Source organism: Balaenoptera ricei, chromosome 6, assembly GCF_028023285.1.
Source record: "Balaenoptera ricei isolate mBalRic1 chromosome 6, mBalRic1.hap2, whole genome shotgun sequence".
In the NCBI taxonomy this organism is placed as follows: Eukaryota; Metazoa; Chordata; class Mammalia; order Artiodactyla; family Balaenopteridae; genus Balaenoptera; species Balaenoptera ricei.
Window position 1 is genome coordinate 42,956,406 of NC_082644.1, and position 22,429 is coordinate 42,978,834.

General features: G+C 40.0%; 1 protein-coding gene across 1 annotated transcript in view; it reads left to right on the plus strand.

The window, feature by feature from the left end:
- Positions 1–22,429, plus strand: part of RIGI (RNA sensor RIG-I) — a 38,905-nt gene that overhangs the window by 9,411 nt on the left and 7,065 nt on the right. Inside the window, 15 exon segments of the mRNA XM_059924621.1 lie at positions 718–899; positions 2,167–2,314; positions 3,366–3,488; positions 4,946–5,047; positions 5,821–5,974; positions 6,552–6,810; positions 9,077–9,239; positions 10,682–10,748; positions 10,750–10,799; positions 12,915–13,010; positions 13,013–13,068; positions 14,005–14,140; positions 14,887–15,035; positions 17,925–18,015; positions 20,582–20,752. Of these exon segments, the coding sequence (XP_059780604.1) occupies positions 718–899; positions 2,167–2,314; positions 3,366–3,488; positions 4,946–5,047; positions 5,821–5,974; positions 6,552–6,810; positions 9,077–9,239; positions 10,682–10,748; positions 10,750–10,799; positions 12,915–13,010; positions 13,013–13,068; positions 14,005–14,140; positions 14,887–15,035; positions 17,925–18,015; positions 20,582–20,752 (1,947 nt within the window).

A 22,429-nucleotide genomic window follows, 5' to 3' on the forward strand; every position in this document is an offset into this window, starting at 1 on the left:
GATGGTAGTATCTTTGCAGGAAGATAGAAGGGTGGGAGAGAGGAGGCATACACCCACAAAGGTACTGGAATATTCTAGCTCTTAAGTCTGGTAGTAGGTTCATCTGTGCTCATTTTTTGGTTATAGTCTTTATAGCCTAATGAAAAGAGTGTGGGCCTTATAGTCAGACAAGCCTGGTTATTCTGCTAAGAGAATCTTAGGGCCAAGCATTCTTGGATTATTACAGTTGAAAATAATTTTTTCCCCTCAAATTTCCCATTATACTTACTATTCTTTTCTTGGAATAATGTAGGAGGTAAGCCCCTGAGGGGCAGGAATTAAAATTTCTATTTCTTTTTGCCCTTTTTACTACTTTGCACTGAGGAGATAACTTAATAGCATGAAGGTTTGACTCATTTGAAAGGCAAATCAGAGGTTGAGGTGAAGTCCGTGGGGTACCTCGGAAGGAAGATTTCATACTAAGACCAAATGTAAGACTTCAAATTTATCCGTAGTACTTTCTCCTAAGAGATGGTAAACGTTGTTAGAGGATCTGAAATGTGGGGTGCCTAAAATGAATACTGAATTTTCTTTTTGAAAGATCATAAATAATGGAGGTGATTTACAGATATGTTTTCAGTTCTTTCACTGAATATTCAAACATGATTTCTATGATATTAATCTCAAAGTATTTTTTAGTTGGTGTTCTAAAAGCCCCATTTTCTTCCTACTTTTCAGGTTATTCTGGACTTTATGATGCCATTGAAAGTTGGGATTTCCAAAAAATTGAAAGGTTGGAGGAGTATAGATTACTTTTAAAGTGTTTACAACCAGAATTTAAATCCACGATCAATCCAAAAGGTATCCTTCCTGAAATATCTGAATGTTTAATTAATCAGGAATATGAAGAAATTATTCAGGTATTTTAATTAATATTAAGTATTGAATTTGGGGGAAAAATTTGAACATGGGGAATGTCTTCTATTTTCTATGCTATTTTAGACCTGACCAAGATCATTGAAATCTACAAAAGTCCTCAAATCTAAGGCATAATTACCTAGAAGAGTACTTTTAATTGTGATCTGAGTAGTTTTTGTGTCACAAGTTTTTTTCAGGTTTGCCCTATTTTCAGATAAAATTATTTTATTACTTTTGGGAATAATATTTTATGCAAACTTAAATACAACCAAACAGTTTAGCAAATAAAAAGAAAAAAGGGGGCTTCCCTGGTGACGCAGTGGTTAAGAATCCACCTGCCAATGCAGGGGACACGGGTTCGAGCCCTGGTCCAGGAAGATCCCACATGCCATGGAGCAACTAAGCCCGTGTGCCACAACTACTGAAGCCTGCACGCCTAGAGCCCGTGCTCCCCAACAAGAGAAGCCACTTCAATGAGAAGCCCGTGCACCGCAACGAAGAGTAGCCCCCGCTCGCCGCAACTAGAGAAAAGCCCACATGCTGCAACGAAGACCCAACACAGCCAATAAATAAATTAATTAATTAAAAAAAGAAAAAAGGCTATGGACTCCAGTGGTTAAGTGTTCAGGCTCTGGACACAAATAAATTTTGTTAATCCAAGCTCAACCACTTACTAGTGGTGTGATCTTAGGCAAGTTATTTAGTTTCTCTAAGCCTCTGTTTCTTCCTGTATAAAATAGAAATAATAATAGTACCTTATTAATATGGTATTTTTATAGGAATTGAATGAGATAATATATGTAAAGTGCTTACATATCCCTGGCACATAATAATAAGTGCTCAATAAATTTTCATTATTGTGATTAATAATAAAAGTCATGTAAGTCCCACTACCCAGAAAAAAGCATTTGTTAATATTTTGTCATATCCTTCCAAATATACCTATGCCAATATACCCATATTTTGAAGGGGTGTCAAATAGGCTCATTGTCTTCCTAATATAGCTGATGATGATACATATAACATCTCAGAGGAGGTAAGAACACATGGCTTGACATGTCGATATCACATGTAGAGGACAAGGATGAAGGAAAGGGTATCTCAAAAGATTGAGTTGGATGGGTCAAGAACGGTCATGAAGGAGACCTAGTGAACCAAAGTACACAATGATTTTAAATCAGATAGTACTTGAATTGATATTTCTTCAGTAAAAACTCAAAAAATGAAAACTTTTGAACTTGATCAATCAACTGCATTTGTCTTGCTTAGATTTGTTCCATCAAGGGGCTGATGGCAGGTGCAGAGAAAATGGTTGAATGCCTTCTCAGATCAGACAAGGAGAACTGGCCCAAAACTTTGAAACTTGCATTGGAGAAAGAAGAGAGCAAGTTCAGTGAACTGTGGATGGTAGAGAAAGGTAGGATATTTGGAAGGGTGGGAGGGTCTGAAAACATGCCCTTCCTCATAATTCTACTTAGGGCTTCCTTCAGTCCTGCCTGTTTTTCTCTCACTGTCACAGGCATTTTCCCCTGCAAATACTCATGGTTACATCTCTAGTGAGAGACCAGTATGAGTTTGAGTTCTGGAAGGCAGGTGGTTTTTTAATCTACAGAATTAGTTAGGTTGTATATAACCCCTAAAAATGGACCAGGACAAACCACTCTCATCCAGAATTAGCCCATCCTGCCCAAAGCATTTGGGGATGGCAGAGTCTGAGCTCGCCGTCTGGGTTTAGATTATCAGAGAAATAGCTTGAAAATTCTAGAGTTAAAGGTTCAAACTCCAGGACTCACCCCCTTTTCAGAGTAGAATCATGATGGACATTGCCTGATTCTCTTGCCTGGAAGCCATCTGGAACTGAACTGGAACAGGATTGGAAAAAAGAATCTGTTGTGATTAAGTATCTGAGCCATCATTTGGCTTCCTGAATCTAATAACATCTTCTCAGAGCATTATTTTAAAGGCTGAGTTTGGTAAACCATCTGAGTGTCTGGTTTTAGCCTTTTGTGGGCTTCTTTAAGATCACAAAGTGTTCCAGAAATTATCTGTCTAAATACACATCTGATTTCTTGGGTCGGGTCAGGAATGGAAGACATGAGTGTCTGCTAAATCGTGCTTCTCTTTGGTTTGATTGTAAATCACGGGGGAGCTTGCCAAAGTGCAGATTCTGATTCATTCGGGGCTCAAGATTCTGCATTTCTAACAAGCGCCTAAAGAAGTTGCTGGTCCATGTTTCACACTTTGAATAATAAAGTTCTAAATGACACTGGAGTTCAAACTCCAAATTGAGATTTCAATTTGAAATCAAAAAGATTCCTTTGGTTGTTTTAAAAGGTGGAGGGAGTAGTAGTGAGAAATCTTAATGGAAGTTTAAAATTTTTGTATTATGATCTCTTTGTAGGGCTTTCACCATCAAGATCGTAATCAAATAATGTAAAGATTCTAAGATGTGTTTTGGTCTCATAAAGGTGCAAAAGATGTCAAAATGAAAGATCTTGAGGATGATGAAATGAAAACTTTGGATGTACAGATTTTCTACAGGGAAGAACCAGAAAACCAGAATCTTCGTCAGAATTCATGCCCTTCTTCAGGTACTCAGCATCGTTTGTTCTTTTCCATAATGATGCTCTTTAGGTATTTTGTGTGGGGTCATGTTTTGCAGTGCCAGAAGTCATAGCCTAATGAAAAGGTATTTAAGGAAAAGTAAGAAAGAAAAGAGAATTTATATTAAAATGGATACTTTCTCTGTAACTAGAAATGTCATTCTCTCCCTTCCATAGCTATTGCTAGCTTCTTCCTTTTTTTTTCTTCTTTTTTTGTCTTCTTTTATCACTAAGTATTTGCATGATAGAGTCCTCCCAGAAACTCAATGTCTATGAAATCCAAAATCAGCCCTGCTTTCTAAAGAAATACTTCTACTCTTTGTGAGTCACTTGCTCAGTTTCCTCTCAAGATCTCAGGGCTGCAGTATATGTTGATGAAGTGTGTGCCCTGCACAGATGTGTGGAGCTGAGAGGTTGAGTGGGGCTGAGATCCAGCCTGTGTTGTTTGGCAAACAATACACTGAGGGGCTGTGTCCTCCAAAAGGGGCTCCTTTCTCTAATTCTCACATAAGTTAGCTATGGCCCTATAAGGCCCACTTTATGTTTCTTGAAGCATATTTTCATGAGGAGACCAGAAAGTTGCATAATAAGCCATAGTAAAGAGTTATTTATAAAAGGACATCAGGGAAACAATTAGGATCTATAATGAATAGTGTTAGAAGAAAGATGTGATTTGGGGATAACAACATAAGGTGAAAATTTATAGATTACTTCTGCAACCGAATGATACACATTTTTTGTTATTCCAGAATAAAGTCAATGAATGTAAATTGCTTTCATTTTTTCTGACATGTAAAGGTCCTTAGTGAACTCACTTAACCTTTTAGAAATTCCCATTTTCTTTAAAATGGGTAGGTTGGACTCAATAGATGATTTCCAAGGTCTTTTCTAGCTCTTAATAGTCTGTATGCTTATCTGTTAGTGAGAAAAGCCTCTGATTATTTTTTTAAAACTTCTGATTTTATGAAGAGAGAATACCATGTGAGAGCCTGCAGAATTACAAAGCATGGTTGTTCGTCAATAAGAGATCACTTTGGGAGTTCAGTATTCACAGTTAGGTGTTTTTCAAAGATCTTGGAGGGGTTTGCGGTTGTTTTGTCTCATATAGCATTTCCTTTAACTGATGGCCATCTGTCTTGCCCTGAATTAGGCCATTCTTGCTTTAGTTTCTCCTTATTAGGCTTCCATGATTGTTTCAGAAAGAAATCTTTGTGGGGTTTTTTTTTTTTTTTCCTTTTTGCCATTGGTACTTTGTCATTGAGGGAGAATTCTATACTTCAAATCAGTGCAGAAGCTGGAATGGTTAATTAGAGACAAGGATTCTAAACTTTCTTGAATGAGGCCTTTCTTTCTAGAGACAGAATTCTTGTCTGTTGGACAATACCTGTTGCCTTGATTCCTCGGAGCAGTCACTGTTTGGTAACTTAGTTTCTTTTGTTTTACAGAAGTGCCTCATACTTGCAGCCCATTGAAGCCAAGAAATTACCAACTAGAGCTTGCTTTACCTGCTCAGAAAGGAAAAAACACAATAATATGTGCTCCTACTGGTAAGCCAATTGCCATTACTGATATAGTTTGTTTCTCTATTTGCTTCCTTTTTTCCCCTTTATTGAACACTGGGACACAATGGGCAAGTTTCAGTTTTTTGATTGTTCCATTTGTCTTTTGAGACAACCATTCTATTAATATAGTCTCAAGGTATTTTAAGGAACATGAGGGAGGAAAGAAAAATGCCCTCTTTTATTTATTTATTTATTTTTAAAATTTTATTTATTTATTTATTTTTGGCTGCGTTGGGTCTTCGTTGCTGCGCGCGGGCTTTCTCTAGTTGAGACGAGCGGGGGCTACTCTTCATTGCGGTGCGCGGGCTTCTCATTGTTGTGGCTTCTCTTGTTGCGGAGCACGGGCTCTAGGCACGCTGGCTTCAGTAGTTGTGGCACGTGGGCTCTAGAGCGCAGGCTCAGTAGTTGTGACGCACGGGCTTAGTTGCTCCGCGGCATGTGGGATCTTCCTGGACCAGGGCTCAAACCCATGTCCCCCTCATTGGCAGGTGGATTCTCAACTACTGCGCCACCAGGGAAGCCCCCTAAAAATGCCCTCGTTTAGCTTCCTGCAGGCCCTGACTGTCTGAATGCATGTTAACTAGGACGTAGCTTGGTTTTTCAGTCATAGTGTGAATTCTGCCGTTGTTAACCTGCCCACATCACCAGTTTACTAGTCAGCTCTCTGGGTTTAGGGGAGCCTAAAATAATGACCTTTCTACAGAAGCATTTTAGTATACTATTAGTTACATGTTGTCTTTCTCTTTATATGTTAAAAGGTTGTGGAAAAACCTTTGTTTCACTTCTTATATGTGAACATCATCTTAAAAAATTTCCACAAGGACAAAAGGGGAAAGTTGTCTTTTTTGCTATTCAACTCCCAGTGTATGAGCAGCAGAAATCTGTGTTCTCAAAGCATTTTGAAAGACTTGGGTAGGTATAAGTTGGTCCAACTTCTTTTTCTCTAGCTTCATGTAACTGATGTGTTTTCTGCTTTGTGTTGCTTTTGGAAAACCATGATTCAAAAAATTTATAGTAGATTAAGCTTTTATATAATCTAGATGTAGTTCCTTCATGGATTCAAGTCTTTTTTGTTAGGTAGACCTGAAATCCTAAATTCCTTTGATTAGCTCTTGTCGAATGAGTAAATGACTTAAGATAACTTTTATATTTAAATGGCACATTTAACTTTTTAATGATTTTATAATTTATTTAATATTACTCTTTTCCTTACTATTTTCTTTCTCAGTGGCTTACAAGAATTACAGTCAGCCCTCTGTATCTGCAGGTGCCACATGGAATATATTCTACTAGCAATTCTTCCTAGCTTACATTTATTGATCACTTACTATGTGTCAGGCTTTGTGCTGGCACTTCACTTTTCTCCAGATCTGTTCCTTTTGGACTTAGGGAGAATTTAATCCCTCGATGTTCTGACCTGGTATTTCATATCTTTGTGGTTCCTCATTCACATCATGGTTGGTGATAGGAAATTTCTGTCATTTTCCAGGTACAAAGTTGGAGGCATTTCTGGAGTAACATGTGACAATGTCTCAGTGGAACAGACTGTTGAGAACAATGACATCATCATTTTAACTCCACAGATTCTTGTGAACAGCCTTAAAAATGAGATGATTCCGTCACTCTCTGTCTTTGCTTTGATGATATTTGATGAATGCCACAACACTAGTAAACATCATCCTTATAATATGATCATGTTTAATTATCTAGATCAGAAACTTGGAGGATCTTCAGACTCACTGCCCCAGGTATCTCTAAAGTCAGATGGATTTCTCAGAAGAGTTCTAACCTTCCTAAATCCTGTTTATTTACCCTTGTCACCATATTGAGGATATCCTTCTGAGATCCTGAGTGCACATTGTACAACTCATTCGTTAATTTTGATTCATTTATTCATTTATTCACTTAACAAATATGTATTAGGTGCCTCCATGTGTCATGCACTGTGCTAGGCGCTAGGGTATAAATATAAAAAGACATAGTCCTTGCCCACAAACGGCTTAAGTTTTGTGGGGAGAAAAATATATGAGAATTATGTTATAATTTATGGTGATGGCACATGATGGAGTGGTACAGAACAGAAATGACAGAGATCCTAAATGTGCTATGAAAGTAAGGCAAGACCTAACAGAAGTTAAGATAGGCAAAAACTAACAAGAGTTTACAAGGTAGATAGCTAGATGGTTTTCAGTAAAGGCTACTGTGTGTCCAGAGGCAGAGAGTTATGAAAGAGCATGGGGTGCTCAAGAAGCTTGAAGTTCTTTTTTTTTTCTTTGGCCGCACTGCACGGCTTGCAGGATCTTAGCTCCCTGACTGGGGATTGAACCTGGGCCACGGCAGTGAAAGTGCTGAGTCCTAACCACTGGACTGCCAGGGAGTTCTCCAAAATATTGAGGTTCTTGATATTGCCTGAGTGCAGAGCGTGAAGTAGTGAATAGCAGCTGGTGAGGCAAGATGGGAGAGAGGGAATGACTGACAGAACAAGATTCCAGGAGAGACCAGAGGGTATGGGATAGGTAGGCAAGTAGATGCATTAGTACGGGAGAGCAGATGAAACACCATTTTTGGTGTCTTCCGAGAGGAGTGGCTGAGAAGAGTCAAGACAGAGAATAGATGGAGGCAGGAAGGGTAGGGAATCCCTGGCGTATAACCTCTCTTTTCTCTCGAATGTAGGAGAGAGAGATCGTTCATTGAGGATAATCAAGATGGGAATGGAGGAGGGAGCTCAGGGTGTACGGAGAGGATTTGAAATGGGAGACAGAACTGAGAGGAACACAGAAGAATCGCCTGGTCATATTGGGGCCAAATGAGGTTGGAAACCATGACTATGGTTTACTGATCTTACATTTGAGTTATGTTCTCTAACCTTAATAATTACCCGTTTAGGAAGCACAGGTTAAAAGAAATTCAGTATGGTGCCCATAGACAAAATTCAGTAGAAATCACATTTCTTACAGATTTTTCTTCTAGAATAAAATTGGTAGTTAACTAGATTCCTTGCTTGATTGAATGATTCAGTCATTCAATATTTGAGTGGCTATGAGAGGAAGGAATAAATATTTATTAAGAGACCATTAAACTAAATTCTTTACAAATGTTATCTTACTGAATTCACACAGCTGCCATTTTTTAAAAATTGAAATATAGTTGATTTACAATGTTGTGTTAATTTCTGCTGTACAGCAAAGTGATTCAGTTATACATAGATATACATCCTTTTTAATATTCTTTTCCATTATGGTTTATCACAGGCTATTGAATATAGTTCCCTGTGCTATATAGTAGGACCTTGTTGTTTATCCATTCTATATATAATAGTTTGCATCTGCTAATCCCAAACTCCCAATCCATCCCTTCCCCACCCCCCCTCCCCCTTGGCAATCACAAGTCGATTCTCTATGTCACACAGCTACCTTTTTTTTTTTTTAAATTTTTTATTTTTTAGCCGCAACACACAGCATGTGGGATCTTAGTTCCCCAACCAGGGATCGAACCCATGCCCCCTGCATTGGAAGCATGGAGTTGTAACCACTGGACCGCCAGGGAAGTCCCACAGCTACCATTTTAAATGGCTGTTGTTTCCCAGCTTTACAGACAGCTGAAGATACTTGTCCAAGGACACACAGACAGTGTGACATGGCTGAGATTGGAATGCAAGCGTGTCTGAGTTTAGTCCTTTTCCTTTTCAGTATGTTGTTCTACACATCATGGGGGAAACAAGGGTAAAGAAAAGTCCTGCCTTGAAAGGGTTTCCTCTCTTGGCTTCTATGCTGATTTGTGTTTAGCTGCTGAGTAGTGACTCCTGCATTTATTCAGTGCTTTGCCTAATGGGGACCTTTCCATTTTTGATGTCATGGAGAATGTCAGAAAAAAAAAATAATGTTCTTGCTCTTTATCTGAAGTTAGTTTAAAAGACAGAACAAAACCTACTTTAGCAGGAAAGAGTTACATGAAGGGCTGTGGAAACATCATGCTATTTCCCAGACATCTAATGGTTTGGAGTGCACCTCACAGGTCATGGGGCTGACTGCCTCGGTTGGCACTGGGGATGCCAAAAATACAGCTGAAGCCACAGAATATTTCTGCAAATTGTGTGCTTCTCTTGACACATCAGTGGTAGCAACAGTCAAAGACAACTTGGAGGAACCGGAGGAGATTGTTTATAAGCCCCAGAAGTGTAAGTGGGATCCAGTGACAAGCCCTCTGGGACTTTGTTACTCTCTGCTATTCTTAGTTCAGGGCCATTTAGATGAACCCTGAATTTTTACCCTTCCTCTGTTTAGTGGAAAATATTTAACCCCATACTTGGGAAGTAATCACGTTTCCAGCTTCTTTCCCCAGCGAAGTTCAGGAGTGGCCTGTAGAAAGCAGACATTCTTACTCTTCATTTCTGCAAAACTCTTATAAACGTACCGGCAGTGAGAGAGGGGTGCTTAGACGATCAGGTAGATGGCTCACTCTTTCCCTGCTTTCCGTGCCTGGGGCGGACACTGAGTTCCCATTCATCATTTGAATCTGTATCTGGTAATTTCGGTTGAAGTGAAATTATCTGGACTCATCATATTTTCCCTCAAAAGACCAGAATATGATTTTATTAGTAAGCTCAACTAACAAATGTTTCTTGAATACGAATGCTATATTAACCCAGCAAGGGAGACAGGTACAGAAGATGCATATGACTTCATCCCCTTGCTCTCTGAATAGCATATGACTGAATGAGTAAAAGGCAGAACATACATACCTGAAATAGTCAGGGAGCTGCTTGTAAGGAGTGTAGAGAAGGTACCCCATCTACACCTTTTAATATCACGTACAAATTATAGTCCGGTCCCCCCTGCCCCCTGAGTTTCATCTCCTCACACGTCCCATAAGCCCAACCAAGTCGCATTCCTTGGGCTTCTCAAATGGGTCATGTGGTGTGTTCTGTCTCTAAGCTTTGTCCATCTGAGCATTTGCACATGACTGTGCTCACTCCTTCTTGCCTCTTCCCCTATTTATCCCACGACACTGCCTCCCCGGGAAGAATGAGAGAGCCTTTCCCATTCTCCATGACACCTTGCACATACTGTGTCACAGCACTCTGTGTGGTCATTTGGCTGTGTATCTTTCTCTCCCCTAAGAAGACAGACCTCTCTGGAACACAGAGCCTGTTCTTTTCAGCTATCACCAGAACACGGCATGTGGTAGATGATTAATAATAAGTTTCTGTGGATACAATGCAAAAATGAATGTTAGGAACATTGTGAACACTCCTGGGGGTTGGGTGGGAAGGGAGAAGATCAAAGAACAGACAGGGTTTAAAATGTGGCATTTGCAGGAACAAGATGGATATCAGCCTTGTCAGAGCAGGGCCTATGTGTTGAGTAACAGGAAAGCCTGAGTAAGAAGTTGAATTAGACCCAGACAGTGAAAGAGATGTTAGAATCAGTGCATTAAACACTAGGGAGCCACTGCAAGGTTTCAGAGTATTTGTTTTATCATTCAGATGACTTGCCTGTGAGCTTGGGGCTTAGGGTTTTACAGAGGAAGTAACAAAGGCAGAGAAAGGTTTGGAGAGGCATGCTTTGCAGTATGAAGTGTGCTTCCTGAAAAATACTCATTTTCCTTTGATGGCTCTAGTTTTCAGGAAAGTGGAATCACGGACCACCGACAGATTTAAATGCAACATATCTCAGTTGATGATAGAAACAGAGTCTGGTAAAGAGTATCTTTGAAGAACTTGGTACCATAACTCTCGGTGAGAATAACCTCATTTTGTATTCTCTCCATTTGGGAATAGCCATCTACTGTTCACTGGTGTCTTGCACTCTCCTTAGTTCAGACAATGTCAAGACCATATCTAGAGGCTGACTTTCTTGATTATAGGTTATTCATGAGCCTTCTTAGTCCTCCTTTATTTTCTCTTGCTTTTTTTTTCTCTTTTTAAATCCAAAGTAATCCATCTGGACACGCACACCTGAAAAATACTGTATTTAAATCAATTTATTGCTTTCGTGGCCTTCCAAATTAGCTTTCCATCCTGACCTCCCTATTTATATGAATGAAACCACCATTCCCATGAAGGCTCAGATTCAAACCTAGGGGTGATCTTTGATTCTTTCTTCTTTTGAGGCTCTCATGAAGTCACCAAGTTCTGTTCTCCTTTTTAAAGTTAATTAATTAATTAATTCACCAGGTGTTGTGCCAGGTACTATGCTAGGTAATGGAAACACCGAGATTAAAGACAGTCTTGCCCTCAAGGAACTCACAGTCAAACAATGCGAATCAGACGCGAATAGTTGCCATACCGTATAGGGCAGAGTTACACACTGGGTGTCATGGGAGCATATGGGAGCTTAGGCATGGACTGGGCTATAGGGAAGACTTCCCGGGGGAGGTGATGCCTGAGACAGATCTTGAAGTCAGCCAAGTTAAGACGGAGAGGTAATCAAGTGAGGTTGAAAAGGCATCAGAGTGACTTCCCTGGTGGCTCAGTGGTTAAGAATCCACCTGCCAATTCAGGGGACACGGGTTTGAGCCCTGGTCGGGGAAGATCCCACATGCTGCAGAGCAGCTAAGCCCGTGCGCCACAACTACTGAGCCCGCGAGCCACAACTACTGAAGCCCGTGTACCTAGAGCCCTTGCTCCACAACAAGAGAAGCTACCACAATGAGAAGCCCATGCACCCGCAATGAAGAGTAGTCCCCACTCGCCACAACTAGAGAAAGCCCACACACAGCAACGAAGACCCAACGCAGCCAAAAATAAATAACTAAAAAAATTAAATTTATAACAAAAAGAAGAGAAATGGCATCAGAGGAGGAATGGCAGGAGGAAGGAGAGAGTGCAGTGAATTTTAGGACCTGCAAGATTTCGTGATAATTCAACAAGTGAGTAGTAGAAAGGAGTGAGGCTAATGGGAGAGGCAGGGACCAGTGAAGGGCCCAGTAGGCCAAGCTGAGTTTGAATTTTAGCCTAAAAGCAATGGGGAGCAACGGGTGATTTTAAACTGATTAGTCCTGAGATGAGGATACCAGTGAATGAAGAGAGCCAAACAGAGGCAGTGGAAATGGGGTGGTGAAGGGAGGAGGCTTGTGCAGACAGGAAGTGTTCAGCTTTAAGGGCTAGCTGGGTTTGGGTGGGAATGAGAGGGTGGGGGGCCGGGGTGGCGTGGCACCTGTGTGTGCGCCAGCAGGTGGTACTGGTTCTAGCACTAGGAACAGCTTTGGCAGACACAGGTGAGTTTAGAATTTTGGAGACGTTGAATTCTTGATGTCTGCAACGTAACTCCTGGTGTCTCGCCTTCTCTCACGCTTAATTTGCTTTTCTCTTTCCTTTTCTTTCACAGCTTGATTTCAGACTTATTCTAACACCTCGTTTGTCCACCTCTACTCTGTTTCCCACTGAACCCCCATTACCTGGCTCGTCTGCCTGAAATTACCAGTTTTATCTCGTCAGTGTCCTGCTGGCATCCTTGTTCTTCCAGGCCGAGCTCTAACCTGCCCGTTTGCGCCCTGCTCGTGCAATCTGATTCTGCTTCTCTTGCCAGGTTTCCCCCTGTATGCTAGCTGTGTGACTTGGCGTGATGATTTTGCTTCTCTGAGCTTCCATTTCCTAATCTGTAAAATGTAATATCTACCTCATGGGGTTGTGAAATGAAGTGAAATTTTAAATGTAAGACATGTTGATTCTTGGTACATAGTAGGTATTCAGTAAACAATTGTATATGTACACAGACACACTACTGAAAACTGTTTCAAGAGGAATATCTGTGTACAGAGAGTAAGGAAGAAAATTAGAAGGCGAGGCATGCTTAGAACCTTAAATGACTGGCCAGATGGCACAATGAAAAACTTTTTTTTTTTTTTTCAGAAAACTTATCTCAAATTCAAAATAGGAATTTTGGAACACAGAGATATGAACAGCGGGTTATCGCAGCTCAGAAAGCGCGCATGGTGTTTCAGATGCCAAAGATGAAGAGAGAAGGGTTTGTAAAGCACTGTTTTTCTACACGTCGCATTTGTGGGTATGTGGCTTCTTTGGAAAAGCATATTTCAGTCGTGTCACCTACTGGGAGCTGCACTGTGGCAGCTGAGAGAGCATCACTTAGGAACTTGCCAGGTGGTTCTTATGAAGCAAACTCCACAAGTAATCCCATTCAGCGTCTTCTTTGCTCTCTGAAACCTAGCACTAGAGGCAACGGGACAGAAACAAAGGCCGAGGTTGTATGCCGTGCCTCAGCATTCCCATAATTGGCATAATTGGAAAACACTGGGTGGTGATGCACATTATTGTAGATACGTGACCAGTGACAGCCATCTTTAAAGTTCAGTAGGTGGGTTGTGTTGCCATATCCTGAAGCACATGTTTTCCTGCTTTTGGTCAAGCCACATGCTGAGAAATCCAGAGTCTCTGGTTGATGGCTGGCTAATCAAGAAGGTAAGCAACAACAACCACCATCACCTCTGCTTGTCGTGCCATTGAAAATATTTTAAAATGCACTCAGTCAGTTTGAATTTGTAGAATTTTAATGAATTTAATTGACTATCTGGTGTAAGTGGTCAGCACCATCATTCTGAACAGGTGCCATTACAATTCATTGATGGCTTTGGGTGTATAAAAAGGTTAAGTTGAATGTCTGAATTACATTTTTGTGTGATTTAATCTTTGACTTGCAATTTTCTTGGAATTTTCTTTCTCTTCTAAGGTAGAATTCTAGAATCCAAAGTGATCCTAATTAATTAATGAGTCTAGCTAATTGAGGGTTTTTTTTTTATAGTGTGGTTCTAAGGTTTTATTATAGTACTGTTAGAGATCATTCATCTTAAAAAAACTAAGTTGGAATAGATTTGAGACAAGTTTATTATTAAAATTAATTCTGTGTTAATTACAGCAAATTGAACTTGAGTACAGCGAATGCATTAGACATTGGAAACATACTGAAACTTTTCACTTTCAACAGAGATACAATGATGCCCTCATTATCAATGAGCATGCTCAAATGAAAGGTACTCTGGATTACTTAAAAGACTTCTTCAGAAATGTCCAAGCAGCAGGATTTGATGAGATTGAGCAAGCTCTCACTCAGAGATTTGAAGGTGGGTGGCGTTTCCAGGAGAGGAAGCCAGTGGAGCCTGGGGACTCCAGGGACGGCCTACACATACTGTGTCACACTTAGTGACACGTGGTTACGCTCAGGGACTTGTCCCGGGCTTAAGAAGGTAGTATACATGTCAGGACTATGATGCTTCAGGGAAATCTGGCGCTTATGAAAAGAATCTGCTGCTTATACTATTTCTTGTTTTGAAGAAGGAAAAAATAGTAGGATTTGCAAAGGATACATCCCATCGAAATAGTCAATTGATAGTAGCATTTTTTGGTTTAACTTTTAGTAATTTTATAAAGGTTTAAAAATTTTTTAAGAAGTGTTTTAATGATATTAAGGCTGTAATTATATATACGTCTTTATAAAGAAGAAAACCAACATGGCTCATAATCCCACTGCCTTCATATTAAGAAAAATATAGGAAAATATTAAATGAAAAGTCTCTCTTCTTCCTCTCTCAAATGCTTTTCCCAAAGGTAATTACTGTTAATTTTTTTTGCCTACCAAAGTATTAACTATACATATGTGTGCTGCTAAACACTGAACAACCAGCTTTCTGGGGGAAAAAATGTATGCATTTATCAGTATATTTAATGTATGCATTAAATTGATGGTTATTTCTCATAAAATTCTGGTCAGAGATTGGGAGATAAACTGTTTGAACTATAGCTAAAGGTCACAGTGTGTTCTACCTTGCTAGAATTTATAAACCTTTTGTAAAATGTTCCCCTTTTGCAGAAAAGCTGTAGGAACTAGAAAGTATTTCCATGGATCCCAGCAATGAGAACCCTAAACTCAAAGATCTCTGCTTCATCTTGCAAGAAGAGTACCACTTAAGCCCAGAGACCAGAATCATCCTCTTTGTGAAAACCAGAGCACTCGTGGATGTGAGCTTCTTCCTACTTGTGGATAACAAATTGGCCCAGTACCATTTTATTGAAAAGATTATCCTTTCCTCATTGCTTTGCAATCAAGCATCCATATATGTGTGGGTCTGTTTCTGGGCTCTTTATTCTATTCTGATTTTCTGTTTGTTTATCCTTACACTAATACCTCACTGTCTCAATCACTCTGATTTATAGTAAGTTTTAATACCCGTGGAGAAAGCACTTCATACTTTTTAATTATTTTCATCAATTTAAAAAATTTTAGCTATTGTATGGGTACCTACTGGTACCTCACTAGGGTTTTAATTTGCATTTCACTAATGACTAATGCGGTTGAGCATTTCTTCATACACTTATTATCCATTCATATATCTCCTTTGGTGAAGTATCTGTTCACATCTTTTGCCCATTTAAAAATGGGGTTTGATTGGGTTAATTATCATATTGTTGAGGTTTTTTTTTTTTTTAAAGCTACTTCTTTTTTTTTAATTTATTTATTTATTTATTTATTTTTGGCTGTGTTGGGTCTTCGTTTCTGTGCGAGGGCTTTCTCTAGTTGCGGCAAGCGGGGGCCACTCTTCATCGCGGTCCACGGGCCTCTCACTATCGCGGCCTCTCTTGTTGCGGAGTACAGGCTCCAGACGCGCAGGCTCAGTAATTGTGGCTCACGGGCCTAGTTGCTCCGCGGCATGTGGGATCTTCCCAGACCAGGGCTCGAACCCGTGTCCCCTGCATTGGCAGATTCTCAACCACTGCGCCACCAGGGAAGCCCTATTGTTGAGTTTTTGAGAGTTCTTTTTTCTGACAAAAATGTCCTCTGTCAGAAATGTGATTTGCAATATTTTCTTCTGATCTTTTCATTCTCTTAACAGTATCTCTTACAGATTGAAAGTTTTAACTTTTGACAGAGTCCAGTTTATCATTTTTTTCTTTTTGTAGATTGTGCTTTTGCTATTGTGTCTAAGAAACCTTTGCTTACCCAAGAGCACAAAGATTTTTTCTATGTTGTCTTCTAGAAGTTATATAGATTTACATTTTATATTTAAGTCTACAGTCCATTTTGAGGTGTGGGTTGAGATTTTTTTTTTCTTTTAGCATGTGGGCATCCAATTGTTTCAGCATATATGGTGAAAGACTATCCTTTCTCCATTGAATTGCCTTTGTAACTTAAAAAAAATCAGTTGACTGTATTTATGTGGATCTATTTCTAGATTCTCTATTCTGTTCCATTCATTTATACATCTATCCTTTCACTCATCCTACACTGTCTTGATTACTGTAACTTTATAGTAAGTCTTGAAATCAGGTAGTATGAGTCTTCCAACTTTTTAATTCTTTTCAAAATTGTTTTAGCTATCTTTCTTTACCTTTCCATTTTTATTTTAGAATCAGCTCATCCACATCTACAAGAAAGTCTGCTGGAATTTCATTTGGGATTGCATGAATCTATAGATAAAATTGGGGAGAAATGACATTGTAACAATATTGAGTCTTCCAGTCCGTCACCATAGTATATCTCTTCACTGATAGAGGGCTTCTGTATTAGTTATCTAGTGCTGATAACAGATTACCCCAAAACTTAGTAGCTGGAAACAGCAGACATCTGTCATCTTTTAATATGTATGGGTCAGGAATCTGGAAACAACTTAACTGGGTGTTTCTGTCTCAGGGTGTCTCATGAGGCTGCAGTCAGGGTGCTGGCCATGGCTGCAGTTATCTCAAGGCTTGACTCAGAGGACCAGCTTCCAGCCCTACTGTGTGGCTTTTGGCAGAAGATGTGCTTAGCTCACTCACGGGCGCCTCTCCACAGGCCGGCCTCACAACATGGCCTCTGGCTTCCTCTAGAGTGAGTGATCCAAGAGAGGTTGAGGGAGAGCACCTAATATGGAGGTCACAGTCATTTTATAGCTTCAACTTGGAAGTGATTCCCCTCAGGTCTGCCATATTTTATTCATTAGAAGCAAGTCGATAAGACACACTGCTGTATTTAAAATAGATAACCAACAAGGACCCTGTATAGCACAGGGAACTCTGCTCAATATTCTGTAATAACCTAAATGGGAAAAGAATTTGAAAAAGAATAGATACGTGTATATGTGTAACTGAATCACTTTGCTGTATACCTGAAAGTGACACAACATTGTTAATCAATGATACTCCAATATAAAATAAAATTTAAAAAAAAGAAGCAAGTCAGTAAGTTTAGTTCACACTTGAGGGGAGGGGATTAAACAGGATCTGAATACCAGCAGGTGGAAATCACTCAGGGCTACCTTAGAGGCCACCTGCCACATATTCTTTGGTTTCTTTTATCAGTGTTTTGTCATTTTCAGCATAAAGATTCTGCACATATTTTGTTAGACTTATACCTAAGTATTAATGCTATTATAAATGGTACTTTTAATTGTTTGTTGCTGGTATATAGAAATACAACTGATGTCTATATATGGATCTTGTGTCCTGAGATCTTGCTAAATTCACTTATTAGTTCTACATACCCACTATTCTGAACCTTGCCTTTTTCACTTAAAAAATATCTAAGAGATTAAACCATATCAGATTACAAAGATCTATACCATTATAGTTAATTATTGCATAGAATTTAATTACAAGAAGCTTTTTTCCCTCAGGTTTATTAGTCTGAAAACTACTTAAGTATACTTGTCTGTATACTTTTTTAAATTGAAGTATAGTTAATTTACAATGTTGTATTTATTTCTGCTGTACAACAGAGTGATTCAGTTATACATATACATGCATTCTTTTTTATATTCTTTTCCATTACGGTTTACTTTAAGTTTTTTTCCTTCTTCTTGCGTATATTCAATATTGAATTAATGCAGATGGTATACAAATAGTATCCAACTGATAATTGCTTTGTATTTTCAGGCTTTAAAGAAATGGATTGAAGAAAATCCTAAGCTCAGTTTTCTAAAACCTGGCATATTGACTGGACGTGGCAGAACAAATCAGAAAATAGGTATTTATATATAGTGGATTAGATTTAGTATACTGTATATATATGAGAACATATATAATGTATTTGAATTCTTTCTTATTGCTTGTATCAGTCAGGGTTCAACCAGAGAAGCAAAACCAGTAGGAGATTATATATACATACATATATACATACATATATATATTGCAACATATATAAGTTGTACACAGACACACACACGGGAATTTATTACAAGGAATTGACATAGACACTTGGACTGGCAAAGCAAGTCTGAAGTCCACAGCGCAGGTGCAGGACCAGGTGGACCCCCACAGGCATGAGCTGTTTGGAGTCTCTGAGCTCAGGGATCACCTAAGCTCTCTTTTAAAGGGCTGACTTGATTAGGTCAGGCCCACCTAGGATGAAGTCCCTTTTGAGTAACAATGTCAACTGATTTAAGAACTTTAATTACATCTGCAAATTCCCTTCACAGAAGCACCTAGGTGAATATCTGGGGACTGCACTTCAGCCTAACTAAGTGGACACATCAAAAAGCCATCACAGTGCTCAAATGCCAGAAATTTGTAGACTTTGCCTCCTTCCATAGGTTCTATAGACAAAACCAAAGTGTTTTTTTTAATATTGTTTGAGTATGTTACTCTCTTGCTCAAATTCTCAGCCAATAGATTAAGATTAACTGGAAACAGAAATGTTCTCTTTCTATTTTATTGTTACTCTTTAAACTATAGATACTATATAAAATATTATATATTTTGTAATTTTTAAAAAAGTCCTAGAGATAATCCTGAAATCTAGGTAGGGGGGTTAAAGGATGAAAGGCTGCCTCTGTTGTCACCCAGGAGGATTCTAGGTGGCCGGTCCTCATCCTGACATTCTCACAGCTGTGCTCCCCATGCCTCAGTGAGCGGCAATGGCAGGTCCTTACCGTATCTCTTATTTAGTGTTATTTATAATAAGCAGTCCCCTTGCTGCCAGTCCTCGGTCGTCACCCTTGCACTTTCCCCTTATGCAAAATTTAAACTTTGTGAATCTAAAAAGTAAAGTCAGATTTTGAAAAGCTGGCTTACCGAATGAAGTCCAACAGCACATTACTGTGGTTGGAATTCAGAGTTCTCTGCCATATGACTCCAGCATGAGTCTAATTTGATTTTCAAACTTTGTTATTCCTCCGCACATAAGCACCCAAAAACTATTTTCATACTTGTTTGTTCGTCCATCCCTCCATTCATCCGTCCGTCCGTCCATCCATCCACCCGCACTCGTTTAGAACTTACTCTGTTCCAGTCACTGTGTATCTGCCAAGCAGCCTTCCCGTCCTCCTAAGACTAGACCACCAGGGTGGGGTATCCCTCCTCCAGACCCCACAGCAACCAGTTCCACCCCCATTTCATTGCTCATCACGTTGAATTGTAGTTTCCTATTTATATCCTTCTTCCACAACCTAGGAGCTCCTTGTAGATAAAAATGAACCTTTTCACCATTCCAGCCTTATCTGACAGACCATAACTGCTGAATGAATATTTGATTAACAAATGGATAAGTTCAGAAATTAGTGAAGTATGGTGTCTGTCTTGGGCATGTTCATTGTTCAGTAGAAATGATGGTGGAAAGAAATTGTTTTGGCCTCCACAAAATATATCTCAAGATTTTGGCTGCCAATATACTAGGGAAAAAATGGAACTTTTATAAATTCAGGACTTCCCTGGTGGTGCAGTGGTTAAGAATCTGCCTGCCAATGTAGGGGACACGGGTTCGAGCCCTGGTCCGGGAAGATCCCCCATGCCGCGGAGCAACTAAGCCTGTGCGCCACGACTACTGAAGCCCACGTGCCTGGAGCCCATGCTTTGCAACAAGAGAAGCCACCGCAATGAGAAGATGTACACCACAATGAAGAGTAGCCCCCGCTCGCCACAACTAGAGAAAGCCCGTGCGCAGCAACGAAGACCCAACGCAGCCAAAAATATATATATAAATTCTGTTAACTCTGAGGTGGAGACCACTGAAATTCTTTCCTTCTCAGTGTATCAGTGGCTGGGAACTGCATACTGCTGGATCCTAGACTTAAATTCAAAGCCCGATTCTGCTGCTAGCTAGCTGTCAGTTTACCATACCTCCAAAACGTCAAGATCTTCAACTATAACAAAGGGGAATCATAACGTTTGCTACATCAACCTAAAAGGGCCTTGTGAAATTCCAGTTAGTAAGTAGATGTGAAACGGTCTTGTTAGCTGAAAACTGCTGTGCGTGTGCAAATGTGTTAAAATTAGCTGTTGATATTTTTGCAAAAAAAATCAATATTTGTTTTGATACACCATGACCAAAGCCACATAGCTAGTAGGTGCCACAGCTGGGATTTTAGGTCAGGCAGACTTGTGGCAGAGTCCAAGTTGTTGGACCCCACCTTAAATATCCTCTCAAAAACAAGGACAAGGATAGGCCCTATCGCTAAGGGTTATTGTAAGATCATGAATGTAAAGCACTTATCACAGTACCTGGCATGTCGTAAGCATTCCATAATTAATAGCTATTTTTTCAAGGGTAACGTTCCCTCTTGGTGAGCTATACCTGCCTTCTGACTCTGACACAGGAATGACCCTCCCAGTACAGAAGTGTGTATTGAATGCATTCAGAACTGACGGAGATAACAAGATTCTGATTGCCACCTCAGTTGCTGATGGAGGCATTGACATTGCTCAGTGCAATCTGGTCCTCCTATATGAGTATGTGGGCAGTGTCATCAAAATGATCCAAACCAGAGGTAAGAAAAACTTTCACGCCATTACTAAAAGGCTGCCATTTTATCTGATTTGTGAATGTGTCTGTCATTCCAGCCTTTCTCCTTCACTGTGACCAATGGCACAGTGGACCCTGGTATCATTGGCCCTAAAGGCGGCTTACTTGGTCAGGACTGGGTGGCTACAGTTTTGTCCACTAACATATACTCTATTTTGGTTCTTGTTCACAATGAATACTGATTACTTGACCGACATTGGCTGATGTATTTATGGAAGGATAATTCCAACTTTGATTGAGGCTTTGGCAGTCATGTGTGGACCTTTCCTGGTTGTGCTTAGGTGCTGGTGGGCTCCCTGTATTCCAGAAGAGACACTCCAAGGAGTTGTGTCCCACTTGAACTAGACAGTCTCCTAACTGGTCTCTCTTACTTTTTCTAATTTCCATAACAACGGCTGCCACATCTTTTTTCCAGAAAAACAGCTCTGAGCATGTCCCTTGCCTGTTTAGAAACTCCAGTGTTTCCCCAATTTTCTTGATGTTAAAGCATTTTCAAAATCCAGCACCCACTTATCTTTCCAACCTTATTCCCCATTCTTCCATTTTATTCATTAGCCACTTCAGCCTACCTGACTTTATCATTTCTTCCTTTTTGAAGGAATTGTGCGTGTACTGCTCCTGCTGACCTTTGCTTTTCCTCTTCTCCTGCCTCCACATCACCTGTCCCTAATTCTCCCAGCTGGCAATAATCTCTAATTTGAATGCCCATGACCCTTTTATCCATCTTTCTTTTTTTTTTAAAAAAAATTTATTTATTTATTTATTTAGCTGTGCCAGGTCTTAATTGTGGCATGCGGGATCTAGTTCCCTGACCAGGGATCGAACCCTGGCCGCCTGCATTGGGAGCATGGAGTCTTACCCACTGGACCACCAGGGAAGTCCCTATCCATCTTTCTTTTTTTAATAAATTTATTTATTTATTTATTTATTTATTTATTTATTTATTTACTGGCTGTGTTGGGTCTTTGTTGCTGTGTGCGGGCTTTCTCTAGTTGCGGTGAGTGGGGGCTACTCTTCCTTGTGGTGCGCGGGCTTCTCATTGTTGTGGCTTCTCTTGTTGCACAGCACAGGCTCTAGGCATGCAGGCTTCAGTAGTTGTGGCCCATGGGCTCAGTAGTTGTGGCTTGCAGGCTCTCAGGCTCAGTAGTTGTGGCACATAGGCTTAGTTGCTCCGTGGCATGTGAGATCTTCCTGGGCCAGGGCTTGAACCCATGTCCCTTGCATTAGCAGGCAGATTCTTAACCACTGTGCCACCAGGGAAGCCCTCCCTATCCATCTTTCTTATAGCAGTTATTGTTTTCCACCTATATTCCGGTGGTTGTGAACATATCTTATTTCCCCATTTCCCCATCTGTTTATTATTCATCTTTGGGGCCTTCACCATGTCATCCTGAGGGTTCATGCCAGATTGTCTTTAAGCAGTATTTCTAATAATGTGCCTGTCCAGTCACACTGTACCATGGAGACACCAAGGAAGCCTGCCTAAGGTGGGCTCCTTGTTTATCCGAATGTTTAATGTGCAGGTGCACACCTGAGTTTGACTTCACACCCTACCAGCTCAGCTTTTCTAGAAAGTGGGATTCAGTGAACCAAAGTTGAATTTTAGGAATACCCCTATTTCTCTCATATTCTCAGATTTATC